This window comes from Poecilia latipinna, unplaced genomic scaffold (genome assembly GCF_001443285.1).
Source record: "Poecilia latipinna isolate Pla-1442-1.1 unplaced genomic scaffold, P_latipinna-1.0 Scaffold938, whole genome shotgun sequence".
NCBI classification, from domain to species: Eukaryota; Metazoa; Chordata; class Actinopteri; order Cyprinodontiformes; family Poeciliidae; genus Poecilia; species Poecilia latipinna.
In genome coordinates this window covers 197,277-221,723 of record NW_015113554.1, presented here as the reverse complement: position 1 = coordinate 221,723, position 24,447 = coordinate 197,277, and the positions used below count along the sequence as shown (strand labels likewise).

The following is a 24,447-nucleotide window of genomic DNA, read 5'->3' as shown; positions in this document are numbered from 1 at the left end:
GTTGATGCATTTGGAAGGTACTGTATATATGAACGTCTTTTGTAAACAGTTATCTTTGCTTCCCTTTTTCTTTTCCTTTGTGTTTAACAGCTCAGTTTGTGGTACTGGGAGTATTGTTCTGCAAACTGCTGCCTGTGGCTGTGACTTCAAAGTCTCTTTCACTGTCTCTTTATCTCTACTGCTAGAGCCTTATAAGAGTCTTTAAACAGATTATACCAAAGTAAAAGTTGGGACACTGGTTTTCGATGTCCATCAGAAGGGATTCATACGCCAATATTTCACCAGGGTGTTTTTATTTTATTTTTTTTATATGGGTTAAGGTTACAGGCGACAGTGTAGAGTTATTACTGTGCACATTCCCATATGAACTATAGTGTGTTACTGTGAAAGCAAAGAGTAGTGTGTATGAAACACCACTATAAGGCTGCTGGTGGTAATTGAGCTCACTAATTACTTCCTGAGCTGAGAGAGTTGTCAGAAAGAGGAGGAGCTGCCACAGATGGTGAGAGACCCACACTGACGCCAGGATACCCGGCCTCTTCATCATTGGAGTTGAGCATGTGTGTTTGTGCGAGACTCGGTAATTGAGAGAAAGAGTGTGCAACCGAGATGGAGTGTTCAAATTACACATTAGAAACACCAAACATATGATACGCCACAAAGGAGTTTGAAAGCTAGGAAGTGCCTATCAAACAAATTACTGTTATCTGTCGATTTCGTTTTAAAGACAACTCACAACACTTGACATTGCGACAATCCGGCTTAGCAGAACCTATTTAACACCCACCCACCTCCGAGCATTGCTCATGCTCACACAGGGTGCCCATGTGCAAGCAGATGCTACAAGATTGTTTATTCTTTTTTTTTTTTTACACTATTCAGCTCCTTCCGTGATTAAAACACTGCTGGCAGAACACTTACCACTGTGAAGGTCCGTCTGTACCGCTGACCTCCAGCAGGTCATAGTCGTCCTCCAACTGAAAGTCAGAGAAAACCAAGGCGATGGTGTCTCCGGGCTCAGCCAGCACAGTCCAGGTGCAGTCAGCATTGTTGTTGTACTCGGCTGGGTAATTGGGGGTGGTGATCACCCCGCTCTGGCCCCGCAGTGTCCCTCCACATCCATCATCAGCTGTAAAGAAAAAGAAAGTTAGGAAAGTCTCAACACACTGCCGTTACAGTGCAATGAAGATCCAAAGATGAACTGCAGAGATAACTGCTGATGTTCAGAAAAATGAGAGCATCAGAGCAGGGAGAGTAAAAAGGTCAATAAACGCAAGCTGCAGCTTTAATGCGGCTAAAAGTTCACCTTTAGTTAGGACTCTGCAATGCCTAAATGAGCTGGCTGTTGCAGAGCGGGAAAAATACCCTATTAACACGAGACTAAATGGGATTAACTTTTCAGATAGTGTCAACCCACAAGTCTTTACAGCTCTAAATAAGACTGTTAGCATTTAGAGAACAAATATGTTATGTTTAAAACTTTTTTGGAGGAGGCAAAGTTGACAGAGTATTGCATTTCCCCATGAGAATCAGTGCAATTTATTGGTCAGCAGTGTCTTTTTTAGAGCCTGCACTCAAAATCTCCTTTGCATCTTGTTGTTTCTAGCAGATTGGGTGGTAGTCCTCACCACTTATACAACTTTCATTCAGAGATCCACAACAAGCAGCAGAAAACTCACTGACTCGTCACATGCGAGGAAGGATGTTAGCTTCAAACACCACTAGTATGTCCAGTTAGAGATTCCAATGTAGACGGTTAAAGAAAAAAAACAAAAAACAGAGCAGACTCTTTCTTGCAGCTGTAAATAATCCATATTGTTATTCAAGAGAGAACACATTAGGAGCTGTGGTTGTGTTGTTTCATGTGGTTCAGCTCTAGGCTATGCCATGCAAGCTGCCCACCCTCAGTCTCCCAGCACATTGTATTCCTCAGCTTTATTCAACCAGTGAAAACTTGCTTCTGGAAGTTTTTAAGTAACTTCATGTGGATTAAAAAATAAAATAAAATAAAAAAATCTGTGTGTTCAATGAACACACAGCAATCTGCTGCAACCCAAACAGCATTGTTTTATTCACCACCATAAAATACTGCAGTGAATTACAGAATATCTTTCTATTGTCTACCAGTCTGCCAGAGGGCAAAATGCAGCAGTTTTACGGTTTCAAAATGCCTTACAATGGTTTTACAGCCAGCAAGAAGAAAGGTTTAGGGCATGATGCAAAGTAACGCAACAAGGAGGGACATGATTCAATTCAGACTAATGCAGGATTTAGTTAATCAAAACGACTCAGCTTAAAGCATATAGTTAAATAATAAGCCGTTCATTTAATGTGGTGCTGAGATAATGCTCATAATATCTTACATGTTGGAACAATACTGAGTGCGTCCTCAAAGCCGATGTGTTAAAAGCTGAATAAATTTGTAAGTCTACAGATCTCAGGAAGCTTTGAAAACTAATACTGCATCAGAACAACTCTAAAACTGCATCACCTGTGGGGTTGTTCTGAGTGTGCAGTGGTCAAAATCTACCAAAAAAAAAAAAAAACACTGTTCCAGATCATGTACTCCCTTTCATGCCAGTTTTTATTGACTGCTACGGCCTATTTCAGCAGCATAATTTGCCCCGACACAAAACAAAAATGTACAAGGAGTGAGTTTGAGATGTTGAATTTATTCCCCAATTCCCCAGATCTCAGTTCAGAATCAGAAACAGATTTATTCACCAAGTGGGTGGACACAAAGAAGGAATTAAACTTTGGTTATTTAAAAAAATAATAATAATAAAGGCTTTTTTTTATTTATGTTTGTACACAAAATTTCAAAATCCCAGACCAACTAGTCTCGTGCATGGAGGGCCCACCTAATATTTGAAGCATATCTTGGACACAGGCTCTGACTATTTTTACAGCAATACACTGCTAGACAGTCGCTCATATTGTGCCGAGAATGTTCGTTGCAACTAAAACGTGTGAAGATTAGTACTGTTGTACTTAAAAGGAAAGAGACAGGGGACATCAGTTGTATTTTTTAACACTTTGTCACGGTTATGTCCTGTGTAAGTATGTGTCAGTGGGAGATATTATGGCGGCCGAGCGTCCGAGTGGGTGTGATGTTTTAAAGAGGTGACGAGGACCTCAGAAGCCCCGTCCATCATCCGTTCAACCTGTCACCATGGCAAGCCCCCTAAGGGAGGGCGAGCATGGACGAGCCGGAACCTGGGGGTGTGATTTTCAACAGGAGGAAAATCCCGACAGCGGGAAGAGAACAGGGGATGAAGAGGATGACAGGTGACATGAGAGGACGGGCCAAAAAAAGAAAAAAAAGAAAAAAAAGAAAAAAAAACAGTGGAGAGAAGGTGGACAATAAAGACTGAGAAAGATGGCATGAGGAATGACAGGTGATTGTTGCAGAGGGAGAGACAGGAAGTAGAATGTAGAAAGAAAAGTGCATAAAGATATATATTGACATTCTACACAAGAATGTTTCTTCACACTTGAAAGGAGCTTCTTTTTTTTTTTTTTTTTGACTCTAAACTCTCCCCTTTGCCTCTACACTTCAACTCCCTCGGCTCTCTCCAGCTGCAATTGGCCACCATATGTAAGAGGAACAAAATCCAGCAATAAAACCCAAGTAGGACCCATTGAACATAAATTTTTCAAAATCCAAAATGTGCAATAAGAGCGATTGTTTTTCTTCTACAAGTCGATGCGTATGTCAAACTGTAACCCATGACTGGACAGCAGCACGCACATATTAGTGCTGTCACTTTCATTGTTTTCCATCATGTTTAAGGGGCTGATTTATTTCTGTGAGTGCCATTGAAAGCCAGATATTGCAAGAGGAGGAAAGCAAAACATGCAAGCAAAAAAACATAAATATTTTAAAGGCATTAAATAAGAAATGGTTGTTCAGACGCACCACTGACCTACAAAGCATAAACACAGAGAATTAAATTTAAGAATCAACAACATGTGACAACTTACAAAATTGTGCAGGCAAGACCATTTACAATCTGCTACAAGTACCGCCTCTGTCAATACTATGTATTCCAAATAGCAGCGGGAGGGGAACTAAACTTTTTTGTGTCAGTAGTAAAAATATAAGAAAAAACCTGTTGATAGTTTAGGACCAGGAGTCCAAGTCAAGTCTAAAATGGGCCTAAAGTCTAAAGTCTGTGACACCAGTGCCTCTAGAGGCATCTGTGATTTGCACTTTTTAGCTGGACAATATTCATAGTAATTACCTTTCACGTCATTTCATAGAAACATTATTTCTGGGAACTTATTGCAGGGTTCATAACATGTCATTTTCTAGTAAAAACAGCACAGCTAAAAGGGGGAAAATAAAACCCAGAGGAAAAAAACAAAAACACAAAGTCTCCTTTAAAAGAGATTGTGGCTGAACCGTGTTTATATCTTAATTGAATACAGATAAAACAACTTGATGAGCATGGAGCAGGGCTTATAAAAGATTATCTGTGCAATCATTGGCTGTATTTAATGTTTGGCTCAACACTGCTGGCACTCTGAGTCCAAAGTGGTGACCATGCCAAAATGTCCTCCCTGCTAAAAACTAAAGTGGGAGCTTTACACCTCCACATATGGGCAGGCACTGTAATTGGAGTGACATTAACAATACACTTGCGCATTATGAAAGTGCACTCAGGTGTACAAGTTGACTTTTATGTGGCCTCGAAGGGACCTCAATTAATCACAGCAAAATTGCTAGTTCCTAAAACTTGTTGGCGTGTAATTTCAGCTGAAAAGGTGGCCTAATCACATCAGCGAGGGTTTGTGAATTTTCTTTACAAAAGGAGATTTTTTTGTATGCCTGATGGGAAATAAGTCCCAAAACTACTCGCTTTTGTTATTTATTACTCGTTTTAAGAAGGACGTCATTGTTACATATGTCATTTTGCGAAACGATTTTGACACACTATCAGTGGAAAGCTTCCATGCTTTTCTAGAGATCCTCATTCTCTTTAAGTCTAATTACATGAATGTATTTCAAGATATTTTAATTTGGACAGAATCTGCAAAACCCACAACTGACAAGAAGACGGGGGAAGGAAGGATGGAAGACTAGCAAATATGATGGCTAGGAAAATAGTCTGGAAATGCGAGCACCTTTCGGTTTTACATAGTCTACTCCCACACAGCTAGACTTAGAAAGATACAAAAGTCAATTTCCAAACTTTTTAACAATGTGTAGAAACCCTGATTTTAACAACGCTTTTTCAATACGAGCTTTAAAAAAAAAAAAATTACACAAAAAGTAGCGAAAACACCAACAATAGTCTCTTCTGGGACGCATTGTCCAGTCATGTGCATGTGCCTGCATGTGATGGGTGGGTGGGGACAGTTCTGGCGCACGGTGCCCAGCCATGTGTGCGCCTTTGTGGGCTTCCTGACTCCCGGCCTGGCTACAGATGGTATAGTGTCTCAGTGCTCCGCTCAGCAGGCACACTAACATAAACCATTGGCCACATGGATACAAGAGAACTCACACAAGCACGCACGAGCACAAATGGACATTCATGAACATGCATGCTCACATGTTTTTAGCATGTGCATCTGGTACAGTTCTGGAAATTAATTTTAGTACAAATATGAATGATGCAAAAATGTTGACAATCAGTGTTGCTTTTGTTTTTGTTTTTTTTTTCTTTTTTAAATCTGAAAACCGTGTCAATCTGGGTCAGACAACGCACACTGGCAGGTGTCACTGCAGCAGGGGTGCTTGCTAGCTCTGAGGGAAGGACAATTGGCACAAGCACCTGACTGGGAGCAAACACATGAGGTCCTGCCACCGTAAATAAGATATCAGTGTGAACACAGCAAACATTGTAAATACACATAAATGTGTGTGGGTGGGTGGGACGATTAATTCCATCAGCAAAAATCACACACACACATATGTGTGTGTGTGTTTATAAGTGGACTAAAGTATTTTGCTTGTAAGAGTTAAGAGATAATCAGCAATTATGTCAATTGCTACAAAAAAATAAATATTTCAATACTTTTTTGTATTATGACCAGCTTTTTTTAATAATGGTTACAAATTATGTTCAGTGTTATGAAACTGTATTAAAAAAAAAAAAAAAAAAAAAACCAACAATATTTAAAAAGTTTAGTTTTAGTTGTACGCCTTCATGTATTCCTTGCTACTTACCTCTGCAGTAAGGAAGGGGGAAATCCCAGGCAGCCGTCCCAGTTGAAGTGGCGAGGCAGGAGAGAGTGGTGTGACCCTCCAGCACATAGCCAGGGCTACAGCTGTAGCGGATTTTATCCCCAATATTGAAAGTGGACCCCTGTTGATAGCCATTCAGCAGCTGGCCAGGATTACCACAAGTGTAACTGGGCAGAGCTGGAGGAGAAAGGAAAGAACACAAAATGTGCTGAGTATAAAAAAAATACCTTAAGGTTTATGACACAGTGAAAATAAGAAGCAAGAAACGAGTAGGCAAAAAAAAAAAAAAAAAACATCTAGTTGTCACATTTGTGACCCTTGTAGCAACCTCCTCTACAGAGAAAATGGTGATAAAATGATGTGTTGCAAAAGATAAAATGTTACACTTCAATTTGGAAGTCTCTTCCAACTATCAAATTGATTTTTTTGCAAATGCAACGTGGGAGTTAATGCTCTAGCAATCAGTTATTTGTGCAAATGAGGAAGTTCAACAGAACCTCATCTAATTCTGGTATTCAAGTATTATCTAAAGACGTGATTAATTACAGTTCCCTTCAAAACCCACATATAAAAGAAATTCCATCAAAGCTAGAATGTTTTGTTCCTGAAATTCAGATAATAACTAATAACCAACCAGAAATAACATGTGACATAATTATGTACTCAGAGTACATAGACTTGGCCAGAAACAGTTACTGTCACAAGGAACCTAAGAAATACTCATTTTCTTCCATTTCTTCATATTTAATGGGAGGTAGAAAGCATCATAATTAGGAATGCACCTGGGCCTGTCCTGATCAGGTCTTTATGTCCCCGAGTTCTTTGAATCCCTTTGTCATCTGATGTCTTACTGCAAATTGGTTTCCAGACCCACGAAAAAAATACATCCACTTTTGTTCAAGCAATCAAATTTTATGATTGTATTACATATAACCTATAAAATGACAGACAAAAGTGACCCTCCCAAAACTATTCCTGAACATGAGAGGACAAAGTAAAACAACCTTACTCTAAGTTACTTCTATTCACTGCAGGGCTATTTTGGTTTGAAAATTAAATCTATTGAAGTTGAACATTATGAATGCCATATTTAAAGACCATTTGGTAAATGCATTAAAGATTTTCACCTGTGTGCAGTCAGGTTACAGTTGCTGTTTTCCTTCATTTGACTACTTTTTTCAGCTAAATTGTACACAATATACATCAGATTAATGGTTAAAAAAAATAATAATAATAAAAAGAGTTGCGCAATATCTCCAACAGCAAACTCGCTAGTTACAGTGTTAAACTTCTGCAGACATAACTATTTTCAGGAAATTTGAAATTTACCATTTAATGTATGTAAGTGGTTTGCAGTTTTGAAATAAGTTCCTTGTAAACCTGTTTGGCAAACATGGATGCAAATCAGTCACAACATCTCCTTACTCTGATGAGATTTTTAGAGGGTAAAAATCACAAGCGACTCACTAGGGGTGGAGGACTCCAGCTGCAAGCTATACCATTAGTGAATTCATAGCAGGTGTTTTCCATCATCTGTTGAAGGCAGAACACCTGCTCACACACCAAGGATGCCCTAAATTACTCAGCACTGATTTGCCTTTTAAAGCACCTGGTTAGTACTTGGGTTCTTTCCCTCTGGTCTAATCAGATTTCTAATGATAGAGTAACTTGTCACTTTCAAGCTCCACTGTGCTGTAGCCTTTATTTTGATCTGCCAAGGCTACCTTATTACGGCCCGTGTTCCATCACTACCAGATTAGCACATGCACAAGGACTCAAATTAGCATATTAGCTGCCGGGACAAATGCTTGAGCGCTACAGCTTGGCAACTGGGAGGCTTCTGGCACACAGGCAGCATTTGTCCCCATTCCCCTTGAGATTTTGCTGCATCGTAACGTAGAAATGAAAAACTATGAGGAATAAAATTTTGCACTTTTACATCTCAGTTCAGAAGAGAACATTCAGAATATGAGCACTTGTGGCTTTCTGTTTGTGTGCCATCATATTTCCTGCTTGAGATCGTACGGTTGAGGTTTCTTTAGTCGGGAACGCGCAAATGAAAGGCTTGTGTGATGCAAATTTTCCCATCCACGAAAATCTGCCAGGGTAACCACATGCAGAGTTTATTTTTGTGACTGTTCTTACTAATAAAGAATTTCTGATTGTCTGAAGAAAAAGCTCCAAAAGAAAATGAAGCCCAATAAAACCAGGCAAAAAGAAAAATTAAACAATGAGAAGTTTAGAAACATAAAAAATGCTTGTCACGAGGAGCAGCAGGTATTTTTTGTTGCTGCAAATGAGGAATGGGCTGCTGTAAGATTTTCATGGTGTAAGCTTGAGAAATGAAAACACTTTTAATTGTGTCTACAAAAAAATAAAAAAAACAACATGATCTAATAAGCTAACGTCAGAAAAAAGAACTGATAAATTTTAACAGTGGCTTTTAAGTAAATGTGCCAATAGTGCAGGATGATATTCTCACACAGAACTTAAAAAAAAAAGACATATTGACTGATAGCTTTTTAGTTTTTCACTGCTGGAAATATAAAATGAGTGTGGTAATCTATCCTCCACACAGAAAACTCTGGTCACTGACACTTTCACTACCATCTTACTAAAAATGTTTTAAACCAAATCATAAGAACATTGTGTTTTGCTTAAACACTGGTATGCCTCAATCTTGGAAACTGGTGCATGTTTAGTAGAAAACTATGGCATCGATATGATAGACATTCATGAAGACATAAGGCATGAAATACAGCAACTTATTTCATTGTATTAAATTAAATAAAAGTTTGTAAAACACTAAAGAGGGAATACTTAAATGGTCTTGCACATGTATAATTTTGAAAACCAGTTTCTATTTATTAGCTTGAACAATGAATTAGGCTCAAGGTTCATTCTTTCCGGGGACAGTGTCCTCTGTCATCCGATTGGTCCCCAACTCCTCGTGTCCAACCAAACAACGGCAACCTTGAGGCGCTCTTTACAGCAGGCTCATATTTCACAGCAATGGGGGACTTGGCCTGTCCCTGGGGTCTGAATCCTATAAGCAATGCCACTGCTGAAGTGGCAAATGATGCTCTTGTACATCATTGCAACTCGCTCTACCTCACATGGGCCAAAGGAAGAGGCACACAGATGCACACAAGAGCTTGCAAGCCGTTTCTAAACACACACTGTAAGAAATGAGTTGCTGTGCTATCCATCATGTCATCCATCAGCTACCTTATCAGGCTATAATATTTCATTCTTTCTTGTGTCATCCTCATTGCCTCCCATTTGTGGTGCTTAAAACGGAGCACAGGGAGGAGGGAGGCACAATGGAGCTTTTCTCCTGTGGGAAGGCTTCTCGACCTCCGTAAGCCTCATATTGTCTTCCTAGGTATTTTCAAGTCTGTCCCTCTATTTATCAATGTCTTTCCCAGAAAAAGGGGTGAAGGTTGTAGACCTTTGTAGAAACTTTTTCATTGCCCAAACCATTATAAACATTTTTAAAAAGCTGATGCTGCAAAATAAAGATGGTAAATATGCATTTTATTTACATTACTAAGAAAAGTCATCAAAGCAGATTTTAATGTGAAAGTTCTAGAAGTTCATGGTCTCTTGTTGTAATTAAATTTTAACAGGAAATTTCCTGGCAGATGGAGGTCGTAGCAAAGACAGAAAGAAAGGGAAAACAATAAGTCCATCTTGCTTCAACTGTGAGCCTTATCTAGTCAATACAACATAATTTCAAACTCAGTCCCAATACAAAACATATATAAAATAGAAAGAAAAAGAAAAGAAAAACTCCTTTACATGATAAGCATCACATCAAGTGGAACAAAAACAGTTTCAAGATTTAGTTATCTTGAAAAGAAAATACAGCTCACAAAAAAAACACTGAGGCTACATTAGTGGGATGAATGGGTTAAATCATTTCTGTTTTTCCATTAGCAGCATAAATATTTTATATACAGGATGTTTTTATACTTTTTATATTTCTTTAAAAAAATACATACTGGTAACGTACACAAATACAAGCCATAAAAGCTTTTGCCGAACAGTATCTGTCAACAGTGGGTGGAAAGTTACCATATAGTTTATCATTTGTTATGAAAAAATTACCATGATAAGAAGTTTGATTTGTAATTATAAGTTTCAGTTATTGATGATATTTTTTTTAAACTGACTGTATAAGCAGAAATGTAATTTTGCTTTTATCCACTTTTTGTTCCATCAGAGCATCATTAAATATCAGCACATTTGAAAATATGATTAAATTCATATACAGTGAGCAGTTGCTTGATATAAATCACACTTTTAACTAAGTAGTGTCAATTTCAGATGAGTATGTTATTCAATAATATTTGAACAATATTTATTGTGTTTGAGGCATTATGGATGCTGTGCAGTACTACCATCCTTTGTATGTTATTGTAATCTTTATCACAATCGTACCACAAAATATTACAGTAAATTCCCAAGTCCATATCGCCCATCCCTACCTATATATAGAATATATAGAAGCCTTCCATGCAAAGGTTGCATTAGACTTTTTTGTTGTCTGTCATTTTGACAGCCAGATTACAAAAGGAAAAAAAAAAAGTGACTTATTAAATTTTTTTTCATTTTTATTTTGTTTAATATTCAGCAAGCTGGACACAGAATCCACGTTGTGATATCATACATCAAACAGATGTATGACATGTACCTTTTTCAAAGAAAAACTACTGACTGCGGCCCCAATAACTACATATAAACAATGAAATAAAACAATCATACTTAAATTATCAACATGAACATGAATGGCGCACCTGCCTGTGTGCAAAGTGTTTCAAGGTTTGAATGTTGATCTGGAGGTTAAATCCACACTCTGCTGCCATATTATGTAGTGGAATTACAAGAGCCACTTCAGCAAAAGTTTTAAAATCAGGGAACATTTTTCCAATTGAAGTGATCAAAACCTGACAACTCTCTGAACAAGGGGCAGCAGGAGGAAATCCCACCGGGTGCACTCCATAGTGAGATGTGTTTAATTTTATTTTATTTTCATCAAAAATAAAGAAGAATGACCAAAGTTCAGTGTCTGTATGTAGGTGTGTTCAGGTCAGAGTTGATACTGAGGTAGAGATTTTTTTTATTGATTAAGTTAGTTACCGTTGTGATGTACTCTGGGGGTAAAGTTAGAAATGTTTGTGCATCGGCACCAAGTGGTGAATTGTGGAAAAAGTCATTGATGCAGATCTGTATCCTTGTTTAAGACACAGTGTTCAAAGTATGTGAAAAAAATGAAATGGCTTATAGTCCAGACATTACTGTAATATAAAAGATAGAGCATAAAATCTTTTCATAAAGAACTCTTCTTGGGAGTAAACTTTAGTCATAGTTTGAAATTGTGTTTATCAACATGATACTGCATAGGTGATAATAGAAATACTGTTACTTATGTAACAATATTTCAAATGACTACAGTCAGTCACATAGGAAAATGAGCACAATGTCCAAAATGTCCGTACTCTTTAACCAGCGGCTTGTGCATAATAAAGGTGTGTGGAGCATCTGACTGTTACTGGGAAACAGATGTTTTACTGCAGTGCTGTGTTAAAATCTTCAGTTTATTTTGATTTATTTCTCATTCAAAGCACAAAGACCATACATAACTAAATTTGATGATCTGGTCTAATTAAAGCTTATAACATTTCGTATTTTCACCTTCTAGTAACTGCTAACTTACTAATGTTTCCTTAGTTCTTACACATTGAGTCCTCAATCTATTCCCTACGGTTTTGAGTTGCTCTACTTCTTCCTGCCATGTCTTTGGAAGTGACATTGCGAGATCAATCCCAACACACAGGTGCATTAGCTCAATAAGCAGTTTCTGCTTTGTCAAGCAGCAGTTCAATCAATGCCTTCTGTTCACTACATATGGACTGGACAAAGCTGGCAACTCTGATCGCTTCTGATTAGTGAGACTGCACAATGCCAAAAACTGACTTGTTACAAGAATTATATCTGCTTGACATTAATTAAAAGAAGCAAGAATGTATTTTATAAAGTATAAATGAGATATTTACACAGGTTTTTGGAGAATATGTTAACCACCAGCTACATTTTCTTATAAGTCATAACGCAACATCTACCTCCCTGGAGTTGAACTGCTTATTAAAAACAGCCCTAATCCATCACAGCATGGACTCCCTGAAGGTATGCTGTGGTATCTGGCACAAAGATTTTTGCAGCAGATCCTCTAAGTCTGGTAAATTGTGAGGTGGGCCTTCCATTGATTAGATTTCTTTCTTCATCACACCCCAGGGATGTTTGATTGGACAGAGACCCAGGGAATTTGGAGGTCAAGTCAAAACCTCAAACCTGCCGCTGTGCTCCATAAACTAACCCTGAACTAGCTTTGCTTCATGACGGGGCGCATTACCCTGCCACACAGAGGCCATGGCCTGTTAGGGAATGTTCTTTTCTTGAAAGTGTGTTTGCAGCCAGCAACAATGCTTATGTAGGTGGTATGCATCACAGATATTTATGGAAATCAGGGCTCGTCAGAATATTGTCCAAAGTATCACCTCTTCTCTTCCAACTTGCATTCTTCTCGTGGTGTCTCCTGGTCACTTGCCATGTATTTCCAGGCAAGTGACACAGATATTTTGCTACCCATGATTCATTAAACCAGGACAACTGAATTCACCATTTATGGTCCGCAGATTCACAATGAAGGTTTTCTCAAGGGACTTTACAAAAAAAGGACACCTTACATTACACCATGGCCCAGTTTTGTGAACAACATGCTCATTATTGCGGTGTTAGGAGGCAGAAGATAGGAGTCTGCATGTGTACCATGACTGGTGGACAGTTTTGCAGTCTAATATGTAACAAACTGTAATGCACAGTGTATTCTCGTGCACTCTTATCAGAACCAGCAATGACTTTTGCACCAATCTCAGCTCCAGTAGTCTTTTGGATCCAATCACCAAAGCCAGCCAGCCTTTGCTCTCCATTGGCATCAGCGAGACTTGGATCTTCTTGCTGCTTCAATTGTGTTCCTTTTTAGGCTGGTTTTGATAGATATTCACCACTGTGGCTTGGAAACACCCCACAAAGGCTGACATTCGGGGAAGGCTCTGATTCAGTCATTCAGCAGTCACAATTTGGCCCTTGTTAAACTAGCTCAAATCTCTTCATTTGCCTTTTATTCTAGATTGTTAAGCATCAACTTTGATGACAGTCTATAGTCCATACACTACAACGTGCCATAATGAAGAAATAATCAGTATTATTCTCTTCATCTGTCACAGGTAATATTTCTATTGCTGACTGGTAAAATCATTCCATGATCTACAAATGTTCTCGACACTTTCAAATTAATCAAAAGGTCCCAACACAGGTCGAAGTCTTGACTAATGTTGAATCCACATTGAGAGGAAGTTAAAACCTGTACAAACTACATGTGGAAGCAAATTGTTGCGGAATGAGTGTGACGAAGCGATGCATTACAAGGTGAAGACAGCTAGGGACGTAGCAGGAATCTGCCGCGCTCCACGAGAGTTGACGCACCACGTAATATTCTAGGCTACATCTGAACTGAGAAATACATTCCTTATTGAATTCGATGCAGATATTAACATGCCTGGATGATGATCGCATGGAGTCGGTCATTTTAGAAATTCCTAAGGGAAATCCCTTACAAGTATTGCTCCAGTGGATGATGCAAGACAAACTATGGTCCTTTATAGTTAACTACAATCCTTAGAGTGGGTTGTCAAAGGATGGCCTGTAATGTTGACTGACTGATTTGTAATATCTGAATGGACAAATCAGATCCTCCCGATCAGTATAGGGGAGTTTGTGGTCACGTTTATTATAAAGCTATGATCTAAAAGGGACTTATGAAATTGAAATATTACATCAAAGTATGTATTCGTTAGAGTAGGACATTTCCTACATTTCCTGTTGGTAAAATCAGATTTAAGGAAGTTTTAAAAAATCTAATGTAGAGATGCATTTAAATAGTACATTAAAATTTACCTTGAAATGTGCCGGTGTCTGTTTAAATGGGCTGTTAATATTTTCTTTATTTAAGTTCTAACCTAGATGAGATAATTATTATCTTTTCCTACTCAGACAGCACAGCACAGCACAGGGCTGTGCAGGGCCAATTGCTGTGTGGAAGCTGTTGAGGTGTGAAGGGAAACTCATACAGAACTGATGGCACTCCACATTGTCTGTAAAATGGAATAATGTGCCACTCAGTACCCATTCACTATATATGAGACTAAACTAGGAAGGATCAGGGAGTATCAGACACTTCAAGGAAAGCCGGGAGACGGATGAGAGACGTGGCTAGAGGAAGTTTGGAGGGGAGATGGATGCATCTGTGTACAGCCTGGACTCTGTATTTTCCCATCTAAATCCGTATGGCTTTTCAGGCTCATCTCTCTACTGACAGCGAAAACATATAACCCCCGAAATCCCATTGTACAAATGTTCAAAGTCAGGTACAAGGTTCTGTTACTGTAATTTTAAATATGGACTTGAGCAGATTTATAGCGTGATGCAATAAAATGTTTAGGGTTTTACTAACTTTTTACTACTTCAAAAGCAAACTTGTGAGTTAATGAGAGCAACATAATTGTGTATGCAATTATATACAACTTAAGAAAAAGAAAAGCTAATCAGCCACATGGTGCTAAATTTCAAAGCGGTAATTACTAATTAGGGTGAAAATTGATTAAAACAAATATATATTTTAACCACAATCAACAGCTGCTGCATTATAGTTCAAAACTACATTAAAGAATTTTTTATTTTTATTTGTTTTTTAAATATGGATATCAAAAAACAAAAGAGCATCCACATTAATTCTGAGCAAGTACCTGTAACCTGTTCAAAATCTTGGGACAGAGTGTACCTTTATAAAAGAAAGTAACGGGTAATTGTATCACAATAAAAATTCATGTTTATCGTGATAAACATGAATTTATCACGATAAATTCACCGTTGTCACAAACTCCATAAGAAAAAACACTGGCCAAAAATTCTAATTTTTTTTTGCTACAACACAACAGTAGAATGTATATTTATTTTTAGTATTTTAATTTAAAAAAATTGTAATAATAATAATGTAATTTTAAAATTGGTGGCAGTAACATCTCAATTAAGTTGGGGCTGGGACAGCAAAAGGCTAGAAATGTCAGAGGTATGAACAGGAAATTTTGCAGTTTAATAATATTACATTGTTTCCCATCAGTGCAGTTTCTGAATACAGCTCCACAAATAACAGCAGGGAAGAATATTTACTACACAACATCCACGGTTCATAATTTAATCAAATTATTTCAAGAATTTAAGAAATTTCATTTCACCAAGGACAAGGCTGAAAGTAGATATAGGGGGCTTGAAGTGGCACAGTATTGAAACCTGATTCAGGTGTGGAAATTACTAATGTCCACGAGTAACTGTCTTTAAATACAATTTGGAGTGCTATCCACAAATGTAGCCTGATGATACAAAGCCAAATTCGTATGTCAACTCCACAGAAGACTGAAGCTGTGTTATCTGAGGTGAGGCTCGTTTACAATGAGCTGAGAGCAAAGTGAAATTCCATTCTGTCATCACATTAATTGAAAGTTAAAATTTTGTTTAAACCACGGACAACACTTTCTATTCTGTCAGTGCACAGTAAACGTGTCTGTTTTATTGGATTTTACATAGCATTGTGTTAGGGTTACACATGCATGTTGTAGATATCAAATTAGCACTCAATGAAGGCAAAAGGCAAAAACAGATCAGTTGCGACACAATACATTCATAATAAAACCTCCATAAATATTTGAAAGTCAATCTTTTTTATATATAAAATTATTCTTAAATCAAGTTTAAGCTCTCTCTGCTGAGAGGTATGCAGCAGAAAAGAGCAGGTCGCACAAGATTAAATGCTACGTTTGGAAAACACAATTTTTTATTGCAATCTAACCAGTATGGGTAAACGCATAAACCTTTAATGTAAACGGGGTTGGACAAATATCGAAGTGGACCAGTTCAAAAGGTGAAGCCAAACATAAGTCCTCCACCTGGCCTCTTGAATTTGTCTTGCTTTGCCATTTTCTAAGCCAATCCTCTTTTCTGCACTTTCAGGTTGCCTTGGAAACTGTAAAGGCCCACCAGAGAGGACGTTATGGTAGATAAAATGTTGATGTGTGAAAGTGCAGTGAGAAAGGTTTGTGCATCTCTTTTTTCTTAGAGAGTCCTGCATTCTCAGACAAAAATACATAAATTTGACTGAAGGGCATAAAATAACTGTAGACACATTCAAATCGACATGATCTTTCGTGCCCAGATTTTACTTATAATATTCATAATTCTGAAGGGATAGAAAGGGGAAAAGAACTGTAAAATTCAAGTCACTCCTTTTTTTTGTATTACCAGCCTTGAGCGCTGAACTTCTGCTAAAGCTCCCCATTTCTTCACCTTATTCTTAAGAAGTCGTGATAAAATTTATTTTTAGAATATTATTTAATTTTAAAAATCACCATTATGTCAAACAGGGTGGTTGTCCTAGAGAAACCTTATCCCTGACATTCTTTGTCATTATTACACACTGCAATATAACCAGAAATAACATAAATTTCACGTAGAAAATACGTATGATTTAAGAGCTGAGAATGTATTGTTGGAGTTTCTGTGGGAGGTTGAGACAAATTATAATTTCACTTATTTTAAATACCAAAAGTCATTTCCAAATACAAATTTTCAAGATACAAAATGTTAGTTGGAGCAAATTAAGTTGGTATTGAGAGGTCTGCATGTTTGTCCACTCTAAATGACGTGGCTTCAGCTGTTCTGGTATGAATAAATAATATCGTCCATGAGATGGCTGTAAATTAAACTGTTTAAGGCGTGTAGGAAGCCCACAGGGCACAATTGCTGTGCAGCATTGTTATCCATAAAAGTACTGTTGACTATTACAGATAACACCATTGTTATTTATAACACATTGAACTGTGAGACCCTCTCCCACATCCTCCATCTAAATGCATATTTAATCTTAGTTGAGCATTTGTTGATGTTAAAGATTTAGCGCAAATCCAAAGCCAAGCTGCAGTTATTCTATGCAAGTTCAATTTGGTTTTGCTTCAGTTCCTCTCGCAACAAGATGTCGTCTCCAGGTACCCGACTTGTAAAGATATATATTTTTTTTAGTTGCAATCAGCCAATGAAAAATATATGTCTGTTTTTCCATAACACCTCACAGTTATCTCTTTTCTCTCCAGCAAATCATTCTTTTCCCCCCCCCCGCCAATAAATCATTCATAGGCCGGGTCTCTGCTGTCGGTTCACAAACAGTGAAAATGCAGCTGAGCACGGCAAACATCGTCTGTCAATGAAAAGGAAAGCCAGCACCACCAACCCGTATGTTTCTGAGGAGGGGATGATTGTTGTGAATTGCTTCGGTAAGTTTGCAGATTTTCTTTACGATCGCCATTTGTAAGGATTCAGCTCTGTTCTGTTGCAACACAGAACTCCGAGTCCTTCAGCAATCCAATAAAGAACAGTCATTGCTTTGACGTGGCTTTTGACAACGTATCTGTTTAGTGAAAGCAAGGGTTATTTCATTAAATTCACAGGCTGAAAAATCAGAGAAAATAATTTCATAGAAAAACTGCCACCGATAATTTGACAAAAAATTACAACTTGCCTGAACAAAAGACGTTGATTATGACCATAGCATTTAAGTAGTCAGCAAGTGAATAATGAACTGTCAATAAAATATGAAAGGATTTGTGGGGAAAATTGGCCATGGCTCATCAATGAATTTGTCTGATGAATAGTTGTGGATCAAAGCAGTCTAGTGAAAAGATTGAACACATCAACAAAGGAGGAGGCACTTCGTTAGCATCAATTATTTTAATGAGTCAATGCACCACTTGCTGTATAGCCATCACTGAGTATTTCATCATGGATGGTAACATGAAACCAGCGCAATCCTAATGATATACGAGATTCAACAGCTGTTTAATAATAAAAAGTAGCACATTCAATTCATCTTATACTTGACTTCAGTCCCAGTGAAAAACAAATCAACAGCTGAGGGGATTCAAGGGCTCCATCCATAAAATAAACAGCAAAAAATGATTACGTTCATATATTTTATTTTTAGAAACAAGCCGGTGAATAGTACACCAATGATGGAAAGATCATTGGTGTACTATACATCACAGCACATGACGCATGTACTGCATACGTCATGTGCTGTGATGTATGCAGTATGATGTGCTGCATACCATCACAGCACAATTGCACTCACATCTCCTGTCTTCAGTTGATAGCAGGAATGCCATCATCGTTTACTTGATTTTGCCAGATACAATTAAACTAAGAAAGAAACCTTAACAGCAGAAATGCATCTCTCCTGTTGCACACCAACTTTAAAAACTGATTTTCTTTTTGCCACTTCAAGTTGTATATTAAATCATAAATACAACGGGTTCGACCCTCAACTCCAGCAACATGTCCAGAGTTTGGTCAGTCTATGCTGCAGCGCAGGGTAAGAGAAGCCAACAGAATCTTCCTTTGCTTTATTTTTTTTAATAATTACCTCTGAGAAGTAGGTAACCCTTTCCCGTGATGACATGCTGGGGAGGAAATTCAGCAATTTAATTCAATTGTGTCCAAGTGGGAATTAATTCATAGGTTGCAGGACAGTAGCCCTAGAGTATTGGAGTTCAAGAGCTTTTTATTGCAAAAACTGTGTCACACCTTCGCACTGAAGTTTTACTTTCTCTTGGTTTGTCAAACGAAATCCCCGCAAAGTAAGTTAAAGTTTGATTGTTAAAGTTCAAGAATGAAAATTCTTGTTCATTTTTAAAAGAACAAACAAACAATAAAAGAGGCCCAACATACAAACAAGAATTATGTTGGCTTAAATATGATGGCTCAAGTTTTTATGGGAAAACGTGATTGCGGATAGCATTGATTCAGTTCCCTGTGAAACTGGGATTACATCTTGCTTTCAAAAAGGCTCAAAATTTTCTAGGCTAACATTTCAAGTCCCAACGCGTAAATGGACACAATTACACTACAAGTCCAAACCTTTTCTGCCCATAGTGATTACACCTTGCACAGAAAGTTTCAGTTCAACATGAAAAGGGCGAAAAAAATTCACAATGCTTTCCATCAATGTCAATGTCAAATTTATTTATTTAGCACTTTAAAAACAGGTGTAAAACTGCACCAAAGTGCTGTACAAAAACAATAATAAAGTAAGTTGATAAAAAGAAAAAGAGAAATAACACAAGAAAATAAAAATCTATATATATTGTTAAAATAATAACAGTATCAGGCCTCAATTGAATGCCAAATAATAAAAAATGAGTTTTAAGAAGTGATTTAAAATGTTCCAGGCTGTGAGCAGGTCTAATCTGGAAAGGCATATTATTCCAGAGAATAGGAGCAGTGACAGAGAAAGCCCGATCTCCTTTTCTCTTGAGTCGAGTCCGAGGGACTTTCAGTAGCAGCTGATTATTTGAAATTTCAAAAGATCCTGAAGATAAGGAGGAACCAACCCATTTAAAACTTTATAAGTTGTTAAAAGAATCTTAAAATCTATTCGATATGAAACAGGCAGCCAGTGTAAGGAGGCCAATGTGGGGTTTATATGGTCACGCTTCCCGGTAACATACCAAACAGTATCACCTCAGTCCTAAATGCACATACATACTTGAATGTGCACTCAAAAAATAGATTTGATCTAAGAAAAACAAAACACCAAAGCCACCTCACTCCATTGAAAATGCATGGGTCACTGACTTTAAAGATAAAGTTTTCAAACATAGGTCAACCATAGCAAATTGTACACAATTATCACACCTACACGGCATGTTTAACCTTCTCAGGGTTCAACAATTGCTTTTCATTAACCTGGAAGCACAAACACTTTATACAGCATGTGTTATTGTACTCTGTATTCTGTATGTAGAACAACATTTCTGTTTAAATGCATACTAATTAACATATTGAGAACTATATTCACTTAGCTAACAGCAGAGCAGAGAACAAATCAGCATTTCATATATACTCAATCAGCTGAAAAAACCAGACTAACTGAAGTTCCTATTTGCGTTGTTGCATGCACTGGTTTTAAAAGTTATTTAACAATTATGATCCCTTAACAAAAAGAGAACTATCCCTTAATCTGTCAGTAAAAATAACACTAATTAAAAAAAAAAAAACACTAATTAAGATTGCCTAAGGATGGACTTGAAAAATCACATTACCAAGCAGCAAATCCACAAGCCACTTGAAACAAAAGGAACACACTATTGTGCTAGGGTTGTACATGACTAACACACCAACAACTTTTTGGCAAGTTTAATTGAATAAAGCAGGTAACCACTTTACCAGCAAAGTGGTTTCGAGGTTACATTTGATCCCTTTATCCCTAAAGGAGAAAAGAGAGCAGTTTGGCTTTGTGGAGCTTTCTGGGGAGATGAGCTAACCCTCTAAAAAATGCATGGCACTGGAAGAGACAGAGCTGTGCATGAGGAACAGCACAGCAAATGTGCCATGTGGCGTTGCTTGTGTTTCTCTGACATGGTTGTTAGGATGACCTCGATTGGTGTGGTGCAAAAAGACTCCCTATAGCTTCATCTACTACCAGAGTCATTGCTGTCATCGTTGTATCTTTGTGGTGACAAAAGTATATCATGTTTATTTTACAGTTATCACAATGTGTCCCACATTAAAAGAAAAAAAAAGAAACACAACACACCCTTGCTTCATTTTGAGAGCACATTTAACCACATTTTGTTCATTTTGTACGATGTTGATGCATCAGACTCAATTAACAGTTAAAACATGATACTATAATTTGAAAACAAAACAGAAGCGCAGAGCTAAAGTTCACTCTTACTGCCTGCATAGATAACAGTATGACATTTTTAATTATGAACAGTGTGTGCAAATTCTTTATAGTCACTTGAAATGTTACCATGACTATAACTAGCAGTAGATGTTCTGATTTTTTTTTCTTTCCGTTGTTTCATCACAGTGAATCGAAAGCAAGTAAGTGTTCCTTTTTTGACAGTTGACCTAAAAAAAAGCAGCTTGAAACATCCCTTTTATTATGGCTGTGGTGAATTTGTTCTGAGCTTACACATGCTTTCAAATTGCCTAGTGAAATATGTATAAAATATAACACCAGGTAGATGTAATAGAGTAGCATGATTTATTAGAAAGGGACATTTGCACAGCTCCTGAAACCCTGGAAACCTTCCCAAAGTAAGCGCGTCGCAAGGAATAATGGCCATTTTGTGCACGCTCTACCGAGCAGCAGATGTGAAGTCTAAATGAGAATTGTGTGTCCATTTGTGCAAATGGATGTGATTGGGTAGTGTGTGTGAAGTGTTTGTGACAGTGCAACCTCAGTGCGGTGCAGGAATGTTTTTTTGCTAACCACAGCCCGGACTGTCTTGCAACCAAATCACCCAGAAAGTGGGCGAAAGGGGAAAAAAAAAAAGAAAACAAAAACCTCAGGAGGGGAAAGAAGATCATAATAAAAACTGTGTCCTGGTTAGCCTGTCATAGAAATGACAAGCTGGCATAAGGCTTGTGCAGAAACAGCAACTGTTAAATATGGTCTTCACGTGTGAGGTCTATAAAAAAAAGTAATAAAAAAAAAACAGCAAAAAAGTGAAGGAATTCAAAATCACCAAAAACACTTCAATCTTTTGCAAAGCTTACCATAAATGAGCATCACAAGATCACATATTTTCTTTTATCAAATACTGTGATAAAAATCAGGAAAATTAAGTTTGAAAAATATAGCAGAAAATGTGTGAAAGCCTCTTGGTGGCTTTTTTTTTTTTTTGGAAACTTTGGAAACAACATGTTTTTTAGGCTGTAAAAAGAAATGCAGCACAATAATCAAACATGATGCCTTAGAGAAGTTGACTTCAACTCCAGAAAACTAAAAATAACCACAACATACCGAACAGAGATCTGCTTACTCACAGTCAAACACTGTATTATTTTTCAAATAGCAACAAATGTGGGCACACAGTAGTGTTTGCAGTTAAAGGGTAGCTCAGTTCAGGCTCTCCTTAAAGTAAGCACTTCTTTTCTTTTTTTTTACCTAATAGAGTTCTTTTTGTGATCGTCTCCTCAGAGCAAACATTGCACCGCATGAATAAACATACCGCATCAAGAACACAAAAAGGAAGAACTTTTTACTTGGAGCACTTCTTTGACGATGAAAAGCATTAGAAATGCATTCTGCTGTGATAGAGGCCAAGTTTCACTTTGGTCAAAGCCACCAGAGTATTTAATTTATCTCCGTTTCCAAAACAAAATGAGCACCAAAATTAAAGAAGACACCCAGTGCTGAAGCAACATAGAAATTTTTGATTTGCTTAAACACTAGTATAAATGTAATGGTGTTCAGATATTGGAATGTCAGGAGATCTAGTTGAAATAGCAGCAATTTCATCACTTGGATGAAAGTTTTGACTTTAGACTTTCTGGCTAAATCAAATGATTTATTATTTCAGTGAAATTCTATTAATTCTTTTAAGAAACAGCTTGATGTTTTTCTAAAATATGCATTAAATTCATAGCCAGCTAGGCATTACCTTTGCTTAGAAACCTTTAAAAAAAAGTTGAAAGCATTTAGCTGGTTTATTACTTCTATTCTATACAAAGGCAAGTTGTTGTTTTTTTAAGTTTTAGGATTTTATTTTCTTTAAAAAGAAGTCTCTGGTTGTAATCAATTTTACTAAAGCATTGTCACTCTAGTAAAGCAGCTCTGCTGTCTGCGACAGTCTCACTAAAGAAAGATAAAACTGTGGTTCAAGTCCTCCATTTTTATTCTGCCACACCAATCACCACTAAATCAGACAATCTCTTCCTTTCTTAAAGGCATCATGGGAACAGTTCTTTCTTTAAAACTCTTGCAACAATGTACTTATTTATTAGTTGTGCTCGTTTCCCCAGAAAACTTCCCAAAATTTGATCAGTCATTATCATGGTTTATTGTTTCACTAATGCTGAATAATGTCACCAAATGTCAAATACCTGCAAAGATCCAATATTTTGCATTCACCCTATCTGCTTACCTCATTTTCTGAAGTTTGATTTTTTTATTTCTTTATTACCACACATTTAACATTTGAATTCGTTGAACCCATAAATTATTGTCTGGGAGCATATGTTACAGACTCATTCTGTTTCAGGCTTCAGAATTTCAGAATGTGCAGGAAAATGCTATAAGAGCAAGTTGGTTACCTTCAATTTTCTTTTTTTTTTCTTTTTTTTTTTTACAAGAAATGCATCTTTTGCAGAAATATAATGGCCTCTTAATGCCACAGACAAACATACTTCTGACAATTTAGACAAATATCCCAAAAATAAATTGTACTCCAAGGTTGTTTATTGCACAGAAGTCTTAAAACAATGTGGAGGACAGACATCTGAATGTTAACTAAAATAAAATAACTTCCAACTGCAAAGGAATTGAAAATATGTATAAGTCCAGCAAGAGTCAAAGAAATGAATTTCAGTTGTTGTTTGGGTTCTGAGAAATGTCACTAGTTATTTTCTATTCATCAGAGAGCAGAGCTTCAAAAACGCCTCTGGGATTACAGATTCTTATCAGTGAATATAGCAAGTATCACTTGTTGAATAAACACTTGTGCTCGTACAGATGCAGCACAAAATGTGCCATATTTACTTTGGTACTGGCATCTAAAGCTAAAGTTTTATCTTCAAATACCAATCCCAAGCTTTCAAAATTCACACTGCCTTCAAAATGCAGATCATTACTCTGGTTTCAAACCCATCTCAGGAGATTCTCTGCATTCTTTATGCAGATATACATTTTTGCTATAGCCCAGCTAATGCATAAAAAAAAGTACATTAGGCAACTTCTATGCAAATTGCAAAACACTGGAAATGTGGATGGTATGCATCTACATAATTTTATGAAAATAGGAATAATGTAGCTTTACTTAGTCACTAAGTATTGCCAATATCACTCTACTTTGGGGGTTTAGTAAATGAGAAACATTGTTTATTCCTGTTCCAAGAGAGTTTAATTAGATTGTTCTCAAAATTAGCTTTTAGATAATGTAATTTTACAACCTGTCTGAATTGAAGCAAGGTATCAAAGCCAGTCACTATGCATCGTGTTGTTTCCATAATCAAATACATTTCAAGCTTTATAAACTATGGTTTCGAGCAGTATGAGGTCACGTAAAAATTAAAGCCGTTTT

At 37.2% G+C, this 24,447-nt stretch overlaps 1 protein-coding gene across 1 annotated transcript in view; it reads right to left on the bottom strand.

Annotated features, from left to right (window-relative positions):
- Nucleotides 1-858: 858 nt before the first annotated feature.
- The window catches only part of csmd1a (CUB and Sushi multiple domains 1a), an 80,059-nt gene continuing 56,470 nt past the window's right edge, over nt 859-24,447 (bottom strand). The window contains exons 4-5 of the mRNA XM_015049269.1: nt 6,173-6,367; nt 859-1,129 (exon numbers count right to left, since the gene is read on the bottom strand). Of these exons, the coding sequence (XP_014904755.1) occupies nt 918-1,129; nt 6,173-6,367 (407 nt within the window). The 3' untranslated portion in view covers nt 859-917. The remainder of the gene's footprint in view (nt 1,130-6,172; nt 6,368-24,447) is intronic.